A 12,190-nucleotide genomic window follows, 5' to 3' on the forward strand; every position below is an offset into this window, starting at 1 on the left:
TTTTTTTTTGTTTGAGTTTGGTTTTTTGGTAGAGGAATTACACAGACCTGGTGTTGTTGCCGAATTATTGTTATTGTTTGTTAAATGAATGCATTTTTGTCTAGTATTATCATAATTGAATGACGAATTGGTCAATTGGTCGCTTTTATCCGATGATCTGCGTTCAAAGTTGCCTGCAAAAGAAATCATTCAAGCCATGCAATTTTCAATCGAAACAAACTCAATAATACATAATTTGAGTAATACGTATAAATAATTATAACTAATTACGCCAAATACGAATCAAAAATAAAATTCCTTGTTTATACATGTTCGTATGTACATATATTTAGTTTAGTAATTTCTTAGGTATTTTTTAAACTATTTTATTTGGATGCATAATAATGCTTAATATGAATTCGAAAATTACTGAAATTATAAACTTATGTATGTACATATGTAGGATGCTGCAAAACCAAGTCAATAATTAGTGTATGTATGTATGTATGCCTAAAATATTTTCGTTCGATTAAAATTTGTATTATTTTGTACTAATGTTGAATAACTTTGCTTTGACTACATTCGGTTAAATATTAATATCAATTATCGCCGCGATGCATCAGTACTAAAGACTGTCTCAGAAAAAAATTTACACTTACACATATATTTTGCAATGAACTCATTTTTTTAAATAACGAGTAATGTAAAAAGAAATAAGACAAGTTTTAACTAGTAGTTAATAAAAAAGAAAAATCGACCCCGGCACCTCGACCGCAAAATTTGTTTGAGTTATACATATATATTTTTTTCTGTATTATAGGTTCTAAATATGAAGCAAATATCTCGCTTCCTGCAAATTTTTTGTGGAGTTATTGCTTTTTATGTAGTAAATATTCATTCCAAATATGAGCCTCATTGAACCATAAATACGGGTTTTTCAAATATCTCGACAGCTGCGCGAACTAGCGGCTTAATTCATCTTTGAAATTTTATTGTCATCGAGCTCTGAGCCATATTTGAAGTTTCAAGTTGCTAGCTCATCGGGAAGTTGATTAAAAATTTATTACAAGATTGGATTACGCAGGTGAAACTTAATAAAAGTTAAGGCCTTTCGTCGGGTTAAATTTGTTGGATTAGCTTCTTATGGTACAACTGCTACCCCGTTTTCTCGATACCAGTCCATCGTTCTCCTTGATTAGTGAGTTTTTGCTAAATAAGGCCAAACAAAACACAACTATGATGATTGCGAATAAATGACAACAAATGCCATCTCAAGCATTTCGCTATATATATAAACCAAAGGTCGAGAATGCGTACCGGTTTTGGTTTAGTTCTGCACGAGAACAAAATGTAATGTCAAGAACGTTCCCGTAAAAGATCAAAACGGGAACAAATGTATTAAGAGCAGCTTTTATGCAATGTAAAAACCTTGGCAGGGTATTTGAGAAAAATCCGCTATCCATTACTAGGTAAGAATTAAATTAGTTCGAGAAATTAGTTATGCACGTTTTTTTGCCAGTTTTTCCTTTTCTCAAAGTTTTATTTTTATCCTTGGCATGGTTGATTTGGAGGTTCGAACAATTTTCGTCATGTCTCGAATAGAGGTGTTTGGTTTTTGCATGCATCTTTTCTTCCCTCATCTGGCTTTCGTTGGGCACACAATCCATTTTTACATCCCAAAATAACGCGTTTTACAGTACTAACGTACTCACATCTACACCTTTTGTTACCTTTGCGTACCGCACAAATTTTTTTACTTGTTTTGACAAAATTTTCGGACTGGATGAACTGATACAAAATTTTAATTAATTTTGGCAGCCTTTTAAATGTAGGATAAATACATGATTCAATAATAAATTATTAATTATTTAATAAGGCCAAAGAAAATATTTATAAGAAAGGTATTTTTTCCTGTGACATTCTTAATGCTTGTAGTATGTATGTATGTATATGTACAAAATATACCACCAGCTATATGCAACCGTCAGATTAATGAATCTAATTGCCAAAATGCAACAAACATATAAAATACGAACTAAATTAAATAATGAAAAAATTCTTTATAAATGATCTTAACAAATTATCTAGCTAAAAAAAAAAAATCAACCTACATCTTAGAGTTAATATTTGTTTTCAAAGTCATGACATAGCGCTAAAGAAATTATAAATGTTAGCAAATTTATTGTTGAAAACTGACAACTGTTTTGCCCATTAAATCGCGTTCCTGCCCAAACTTCTGTAGCACAACCAGGAAAGAATAATAAAAAATTTAAATCATTTCATTACCTCACTCTGTGGCAAATCAAACTGGTTCAGAACTTCCGCCGAACTAGCTCGAAAATGGACGGTACTGGTTCTTCATCTATCCAAATCTATGCTTTCAACTGTCTTTTTAATCGACTTAACAAAAAGAAGAAGTTTATCAGAGAATTGAAGTCGGTTTTGTTTTTTGCATAAAAATTACTTGTTTAACATGCATGTTTAACCATTGTGATGCCCTCTCTGCAGAACTTTGGACCAGTTTTGAACTGGTTCCATTTTGGACAGATCTGGGACAATAATTTTTAAGAGAAAAAATGTTAAGACTCGATTATTGGATATTTTTTCTTTCCATTTATCGACTTCATTTTATTTTACATATTTTATTTTATATTTTATTCTACTTTTATTTTTGTTAAATTTAATTCAATTTTCAAGCGGTACGCAACTAGTTAAAATTATTAAATCTGAAAACTCTCAACTAAGGATGGCAAAGAAATATTATTACTCGATTAATGTATCAAATAATTAATTGCAAATAATTACAAGATATTAATTGATTAATCGGAATTTCAGAATAATTTTGTTTTTAGTATTAAAATAATGAAATAACTTTTTTCAAATCCTGTTGCTAGTATTGTTCAAGTGTTTTAGCATTTTATTACAAAGTCTGAAAATTTTAGAAAATTCACCTTCATTGAAATTAGTGATGTGACTTTAGGAAATGGCAGGGTTCTTTTACTCATAAGCCATTTAAGATATTTTGGTAAATCGTTGAAGCGAGATAAAGTACGAATTTTGATATGAAGAAAATGTTGTGAGTAAGCACGTAATTAATCGATTAATCGTAACAGGAAATCCGAATTAAAAAAAAATTACTCAATTAACGCTATTCATTTGATTAATTTTGCCATCCCTACTCTCAACTGCCTCTACCGCGATTTGAACTCGCGACCAAAGATGTTAAGAGTCGGAGGTCTTCTCGCGGAGTTACTTTCGTATTGTACGAGAAGTGGGAATTTGTACATTTACTTCTTAGCATTCGCATGCTTAATGCGAGAAACTCTGACGACAGCGCAACTAGCACATCAAAAGTTTCAACTCTCCTGTTAACCATATTTTCAAACGGATATAAAACTCCCCTGTTTATTCAGAAAGCTGCAATTTTCAAATCAATTTCAAATCATTTTCAAACGTTTGATATTTGAGAAACGTCTCTGATTTCAAATCATTCTCAAATTCATATCAAACCTAATTGTTTGCTGGGTTCAAGTGTTGTTAATTGTAACCTTGTTCAATGCTGCCATTTGCCAGTCATTGTCAAAGGTTGTTTATATGAGAATTGCGTGAACAAAACCTTTTGGTGCTTCGTCTTGCATCGCAGCAACCTCCATCCCTTCGCACACTTTCTTTTGCCGGTATGTCCTTGTGCGATGCTTGCTCGCCAATATAACAGCAGCAGCAGCAGCAGCAGCAGCATCAACCCTGACCGAATTGAGGTCACTTTGGGCAGAATCTTGTTTGTGTTAAGCGAAATATAGTCGCCGTCTAAAATTGGTCGCAAATGAACAAAACAACATTGTTCGCTTTCAATTTAAGCTTTTGCGTAGAGTTGCTATTTTTGGTTATAATGGCCAAGACATTGAATATTTCCTTTCGGACAAATTCGGCAATAGCTCTTGGTGCACAGAAAAGTTGGTGGCGTATGTATATGCAATTTTCGGCGTTTACCTTTAAAAATGTTCTGTATAATGTTGACCGTTAGCCAAAAATTGTCATAGACCACAAAAAAAGTACTGTCATTAACAACTCCTTCGTCTGAGATTTTGAGAAATCGCTTAAATGTATGGCGTAAACCCTTGCAAATAGAATTTCCACACGTTTAGGTGTGAAGATAAAATAAGATGTATGGTACTTCAGATCTAAGACGCTCAAGTTAAGAGCAGAGTTATTATGGATTTAGATACATACCGTCTGATTTAACAGGTGTACGTTGCGGCTAGGCGTCATTTACCTCTACAGTTTTGATATGATTACAGGCCAAGAGGTTGATGTCTAAACTTTTATAGGATCTTTGCAAAGCGAAGGTTTTATAGCAATGAATCGTGTCTGGACACATAACGTTGACATTGCAAGTTGATAAAAGCGTTATAAAATAATAATAACTATACACGTTGTTGTGTATTCCTATAAAATCTTGTGTCTTTTGGAATCGAAAATAAAAGGCTGCACAATTTCTTTAACGTCGACTTTGAAACAAACATTAAATAGAATTTTCCAAAAAAAGACCTACCATACATGAACAACTTACATAAATAAATATAAAACATTTAAACATAATCTAAAATGAGTCTACCAGAAAGCGAACGTAAGTATGTATGTATGTATATATAGCAATATTGTTCTTTAAAGTAGTACAAATATGCACGTATTACTTATCAAGTATATTGCCTCAGCAACAATATTTGTATGGAATATGTAATATCGTCAATATTGTCCCTGCTTTTAATAACTTACCACCAACAGCACCATTATCGTGCAACATTATTCTCGAATTTGTAAAGAATGGACGCAGCGAAGGTTTCGGTGTCGAACCGATTGACAAGCTGTCCATGTCGGGGCCAGAATCGTCACCCTCGCAGCAAGACAGAGATTCCAGTTCTTGAAAGAGTGCATCCAAATCACGTTCACCACGTAGTGCTGCTGTGCCGCGACTAACTTCACCCTCCAACTCTTCGGAAGCCTTGAAACGTTTGAGCAGCGCGACTATCTTCTGCTTAAAATTGCGTTGTTGCAATGAAATCGTCTGTAAATTGGAGGGTTAGCAAAATAAAGGATTAAAATGGTATTCGTTTATGTTGAGGCATTTTTTTTTTTTTTATACAATTCTATACTGGGGTTACCACAAAAATAATATATGTATGTAGTATGTATCCCACTGGGAAAATAGGTAAACACCTTACGAGGTAAGCCATGTTTTCTTTCAGTTTTTAGTACCAAAATTGTCATCATGGCCAATGTCATCTACTAGTAGAGCTCAAAATGAAAACCTCCGACGACACATTACGTTGTCAGTTGCAAAATAACGTGCAGCCGAAGGAGCAATGAAAGAAGGTACGCAACACCCTCAGCAAAAATTAACGGTAATTTTTAGCGACTTGAAACTTACTTTATCATACTAAAATTTAATGGGCTATAAAACTGCAAACTCACAATGATGAAATTTTTAATTTCGATGCACATTTTTTGGTATTTCTTGCAATTTCCCGGGTTCTGTATGAAATTGAAAAAGAAAAATTTGGTATGGAAGATAAAAGTAAAATAAAATCGTTAAAACGTTAGGGTATGCATATTTTTGACACTGACTATAACTTAAGTCGTTGTCAGACAATATTCCAGTATTGTCACTGTCGCATTCCCAAAAGTTTCACAGTTGCCTATAGGCGTCTATGAAACAGAAAAACCGTCGGCGGCAATTCTGGATCTAAAAGTTTCTGGAAAAAATCGACCATTGTCTCACCTTTCACTTTTATGAAATAGGTCACAAGTACTTTTGGGACTACCCTCGTACATTAATCCGCTTTAAAAGCAAAAACCCTTTCATGCGGCACATAAATCCATGTGTTTCTACACGCTTTGCGGTTCTGTACTTTTTTGTGCATACATATGTACATACGACTCCTACATATGAACTGTGGTACTAAGTAGCCGCATAACCACGGCTAATAATAGCAAATCCTGCTTCAATGTCGCAAAAGTCGAAGCAAATGATGCACAAACTTACAGAAATGTGACGAATGGAAATATTAAGTATCAAAACATAATTAATACATCAACGTGACACGAAATACCCTCAAAGAAAATGGCAGTGAAAATTGTACAATTAATACAAACATACGCATAAAGAGCAAAGACTTTAGTGGGTGAGAGTGAACTAGTTAATTATATAAATTGTTTGCGAAAATTGGCACCTAGCAAAGGCTAAAATCTGTGCGTCATAAAAGATGGGTTTGAAGGCGAAACGTGCTTTTTGACTCACAATCAGTTCATATTTAATATTTACTTAAGTGTTGAACACATTTATCTGGGCGTACATAAGTACGTACTATATAAACTTTTAATTACTTTTCACACTTTCTTCAATCATCCATTTTATTAGAGAGCGCTTTGCTTGGGCTAATTTTAATATCGCATGCAAGATATTATACACATAGAAATATCGGTACCGCCTAGCATTTTAAAAGAAGGATATGACAGTACTCGCTCTTTTTTAATCGGGTTTTAGAGTGCAGAACTTTTGTTTTTTTTTATATTATTGGCATGTGAAAGAGTGTAACTGCCGTGTTCACCAGCAATTTTATGTCAGTTTTTATATTAAATTCAAATAATTTTTCACTCTAATTACTTTCGTGAAACTGGCCATAAGCATTTGATACAGGGATGATAAATGAGTTTTATAATTTTGTTCCAAATGTCCAACCAAAATGTACTACAATAGCAGAAAAAGTACCCGCATTTAAGAGACCACACATACATACTTATATGATTCGAAATTAGATAAAACTTTCTATATAAAAATAATTTGTCGAAATTTAAAACACATAAGCAAAACAACGTGATATAAAACGTGGCGTAACGAAAATGAAATACACTGCCGGAACAAAGTATTGGCACAGCAAAGTTTTCACAATGTATGCAACAATTTTCATTCTAATATTTTTCACTAATTTCGTATAAAAATATGGTTCATTCTGCAACAAAAAACATAAAAATGTAATTCCTAAACTTTGTGCAAAACTCTCGAAAATTCAGCAAATTTTCATGAAAATTTTCAACTTTTTAATTTGTAGTCCAATCAATTTTATTTTAATAAAGTGCAAGTTTTAAGTATCTAGGAATTACTGTTGATTTTTGGCAGTTTTTCTTCATGCAGTCTCTTCCATACAAATTTTGTTTCTTATATGGAAAAAATGCAAAACACCTTCAACAAAAAAATTCTCAAAAATCAAAACGATTTTTGACTAACTCGGAACTTACATTTTTTACTAGAATTTAATGGGCTGCAAAACTGCATACTCAAAAAAAATTCTAAAACATCTGATTAAAAAGTTGAAAATTTTGATGAAAATTTGCTGAATTTTCGCGAGTAATATTTTTTATATATGTTTTTTGCTGTTGAATGAACCATATTTATATACAAAATTGGCGGAAAAATATTAGAATAAAAATTGTTGCATATATTGTGAAAAATTTGCTGTGCCAATACTTTGTTCCGGTAGTGTACATATTTAAATATGTACATAATAGTTTAAAGAGGTTATCAAAACACTCAAGTTTCCAATACAAATGACAAATCAATATATCAAGTTAATCCAAATATTTTAGAACAAAAAAAACAGTTGCCAATAATGGAATCGAAATTTTACAAAAGTCTTTTGCAAAAAAAATTTATTAACCACAGGTTGTGTTGAGTTTATTCAATTGTATCATATTTTTCCTGAAATATACCGAAATAGAATATACCGAATAGAAATAGATGTTGACATGTTTAGGCCGAATTTTTCAGTGGTTGAAAAGAAAATAGGATAATTTTAAAGACACATTTGCAGCCATATCCACTTCTTTTTTTTTAAACAAGGATGGGTGCGATTCTCTTAATTTTGAATGCGCCATGATGTGGTACCGCAAATAATTTTGCGAAAAATAACTTATTCATTTCGAGATAATTCATTTATATGTAAGAAGACAAGTTTCCTATACAAAAATATTCAATAGTAAAAAAAATCCCAAATCGGGGACAATGCACCAAGTGGATAATAAGTTACCAAATTGACCATCTATTGCAACTGTGAAAGTGATCAGCTGTTTCGAACATTGCAAGTTTTTGCAAATTTTGCACTCTCGTTATTTTTTCTCTTTGATAGGGAATGCTCAGAATTTTTGTTGCTGGATAATTTTGTCATCAAAAAATTGTTACGAGTTTTTACCACTTTACTTGCAGTTTTTATTAGAAATGCGTTCAATAACCCCAAAAATTTGGGAGAGTCAAAATGGTGTAAGTTCTACCTTATTACTAGTTCTGCGTTCAATAATTTTTTCTGACAGTTTTCTTTTCCTCCAAACTTTACTCGCTATGTTTCTTTTACGCTCTAGTTGCAAGTACTTACTGGAAAATACCTATTATGACAGCAACTGTTGTTGATTTTAGCAAGACTTTCGTTTTTAATAAATACCACGTATCCGTAGATTTCCTAGCTAAAAGGTAGGTTACTGATTTCCTACCTTATTATTCGCGAAATTACATGCTCGATTATTCAACGAATAAATAGTTTAAATTTCGGACTTTTTAGAGCGTAATTTAGCTGCTGTAGTGTGCGTAAATTTACTACGAAAGTGTGTACAAGCTACAAAATACACATCTGCTGTTTGATTTCACCCGTAGCATTGTGTAAAGCCGCTAACAAAAAGGATTTTTACACACGGAAATATGTAGACGAGAAAAATACGTGTTCATTGTGTAAATTTACCAAAAATTGTAAAAATAAACAAAAAATATACTCGATTTATAGTCGCATTTTTAAACAGATTTTTTAGAGTGTATTTACTTGTATGAGGTAGAAAAATTAAAATTTCCAAGTTTGCAGAGTGTGGTATTTCGAAATAATTGTGATACAGTGCCGTATTTTGACAAAGTTGGGTCAAAAATGTCGACGGTAGTATCAATGTACTTTTGGGATCCAAAATGTACCAAAAAAGCGCTAAACAATAAGCAAATAACTACAAAAGGGTCCGTGCTGTTTCGGGCACGAAGAAGAAGACATTTACGATCCGGAAGTGGAACGCATTCACTCTCTAAAAACCATTGTTCTAGCGTGAGGAATGCTTTCTGGGCTGATTTGGGCAACCGAGGGATCCCGTGGGCTCGTGTGGAACAAACCTATTATAAACTGAAGGAAAAGTTATTCTGAATTTCCACTTGTCGTTAAATGACAGCAATTTCAATAACAAAATTTTGATTTAAACAATATCTACTTTTGTCATTACAAAGTTTGAAACTATAAGGTTGTTGGTATAGGATGAGTCCATTTTATATAAAAACAAAATCAACGACAAAGATTTAACATTGTGAATATTTTAAATTATGCCTATATGTACGTAGGCAATGCTATTAACAGGTATCTGGTTTATTTATAAATACTTACATACATATGTATATACAAATGTATGCATGTTTATAATTGTAAGCCCTTCAATTTGGTGCAAGTGTAGCTATTTCTGGCGCTTCCTAGTGCATACTTTATTATCGGTGCGTAGTTGCGTTTTGCATTTGACGTCACGTCATGAAATCAATTTCGAAAGAACGACGAAATTTCTTTTTATTATACTATGAAATTTTATTTTTTATTTTTCTTGTGAAACACTTTACATGCGCCACTGCTCTTCATGGGATGGCATTGTACGTGCATATGTATGTATGTAGTGCATACAATTTACAAAAATGTTGACACGCAATCATTTATTGCTGTTAAATAATTAATTTTCGGTCGAAATAATTAGCTCCGCAGCAATAATTTATATGTAAGATAATTCTATTTTTACGGTTTGAATTAATGGCTACTATTTTACATTTCTACAAATAAATGCTAAATTATTTTAAGAAGACTTACAGTGGAATTTTAAATAAATTGAGAATTTAAATTTAATCGTATGTCTAAAAATAACTCTTAGGCCACAATCAAAATTATGGGTACATAGATACATCGGTAGAAAAATTAATAGGGGAGAGGCATTTAAAAAAAAGTTTGCTTGCTTATTTAATATTTAAGTTTTTTTTTATAAAAGAATAGCTTCTTATCTAACAAAAATCATATAAATTCATATTTCTAATGGATTATTTTTGGTAGTGTATCATATACACTTGTGGTCAGCTGATTAAGTCAAGTGACATTCTGACTTGTTTTCGCTATTTTTCTTTTGTTTATTTAGTATTTATATTTTTTTTTATAAAAGTTTAGCATAATACCTAACAAGTATAATTTCATATCATTATTGATATTTAAATATGGAAGCAAAAATTAAGCTGTTTTTTTTCTATTAAAATAATTGTTATTTGCTTGGGTGCGAAATAGAATATTTTTTAAATTTCTTAAGTGATTAAATCGGGCAAAAATAGAAATCTTACAAATGCTTTTATCAAGATAAAAATGCCCACGCACAAATAATGCCTCTGATAAAATTTTTATCGGGCAATAAAAACTGCAGTTGGTAGGCAAAAACTTTTGCCTGTGGAGACGGGCCGTGAGGGTCATTGTCCTTATGTCACCCCACCCATTTTTACTGATGTCATTTAAGCTATTCTGTTAAGTACAGTAACTTAAACATTTCTTTACGAGACGTCTTTTTTAGACTCGAACGGGAATAGTACATGCAAAGTCAGCAACGCGAACCACTAATCTGAGTACATACTTTGTTCCCATTATAACTCTTGTGGAAATAAGTAAAGTCAAAAATTTAAAACCTAAATGCATTTTCATTAAAGCTCAATGGCTCCACATAATTTTTAGGCCTTCAACAAACCTAATCAGTGACATTAGAATTTTAGTAACCAGCAAAGCAAAATTGGAACGAAAAACTTTCGATGCTACTAAAAGTGATTTTTGTTACATACTTACATATGTATGTAGAAAGCAATGCTAAAGTGATTATTTTAAGCTAATAAGCGCATCGTTTCTAATGGCATACATACATATGAATTGCGGAAGTTCATTATCTCCATTGTATGTTTCAATGTTTCGACAAATTTTATGTATTTAATTCCCTTGCTTAATATGATTACAGTCACATACATTTTGGAGTATTCACACATACATACTAGCATACGTATGTACATATGTATGATAATTTCAAAGAAAGTTTTTAATAGTTAACTATAGCTTAATGGTTATACATTTGGACATTTTTTTTTTTTTTTTTTTTTAACTCATACATACATATGTTTAAATACATCTTATATGTGTCTGTATGTACATATACAGTATCGGTCATATCTATAGCACGTCATTTCAAAGTGACATTGTGTGCCACTTATGCTTATTTATTTATTTTTAAGAATTTTCAATTAAAATACAGTTCTTTCTCTAACAAACCCCATATAAACCCAAGTTTAACAATTTGTAGAAAACTTCAAAAAATGGCAACAAATTTTCACCTAAGTTTTAAACTTTTTTCTCGGAAGTGTTAGAATTTTTTTGAGTACACAGTTTTTTAGCCACTGCAATTTTAGTCTGATAATATGCAAATTTCAAGTGGCTACGAATTACCGTTAATTTTTTAGAATTTTTTTTGTCGCATTGGCTTTCATATAATGAATAAACTCAATTTATTTGTATATGGATGAAAACCGCAACACCTTTAGCGAAAAAAATTCTAAAAAATCAACGGTAACTTTCAGTCACTTGAAACTTGCACATTATCAGATTAAAATTTATTGGGCTATAAAACTGTGTATTCAGAAAAATTCAAACACTTCCGAGAAAAAAGTTTGAAATTTAGGGGAAAATTTGTTGCACTTTTTTGAAGGTTTCTACAAATTGTTAAACTTGGATTTATATGGGGTTTGTTAGAGAAAGAACTGTATTTTAATTTAAAATTCTCAAAAATAAATAAATAAACATAAGTTGCACACAATATCAATTTGAAATGGCTTGCTATAGATATGACCGATACTGTACATATATTTTTCCACTTTGCCTGCTAGCGACTTCTTCGAAATTGTATATTTTCGATAGTTAACACATTGTTTTTATCTATACTCTGAAAAGCATAAAATATAGCAAAAGAAAATTGCAAAAATTAACTCATCAATAAGTATGTGCATACATGTGACAATGCTAAGCAATGGACGGTTTTTCATCGTGTGATTCATATAATTAATTATTGTTGTTGCATTAAA

The 12,190-nt window shown here is 31.7% G+C and overlaps 1 protein-coding gene across 3 annotated transcripts in view; it reads right to left on the reverse strand.

Annotated features, from left to right (window-relative positions):
- Positions 1-12,190, reverse strand: part of LOC118737574 (phosphofurin acidic cluster sorting protein 2) — a 153,554-nt gene that overhangs the window by 6,972 nt on the left and 134,392 nt on the right. For 2 of the 3 annotated variants that reach the window (XM_036468156.1, XM_036468158.1), the window contains exons 6-7: positions 4,756-5,044; positions 48-173 (exon numbers count right to left, since the gene is read on the reverse strand). In XM_036468156.1, the coding sequence (XP_036324049.1) occupies positions 48-173; positions 4,756-5,044 (415 nt within the window). The remainder of the gene's footprint in view (positions 1-47; positions 174-4,755; positions 5,045-12,190) is intronic. The other variant, XM_036468157.1, reaches the window with a different exon arrangement.

Source organism: Rhagoletis pomonella, unplaced genomic scaffold, assembly GCF_013731165.1.
Source record: "Rhagoletis pomonella isolate Grant_MI unplaced genomic scaffold, Rhpom_1.0 Rhpom_scaffold_00004, whole genome shotgun sequence".
Taxonomy (NCBI): Eukaryota; Metazoa; Arthropoda; class Insecta; order Diptera; family Tephritidae; genus Rhagoletis; species Rhagoletis pomonella.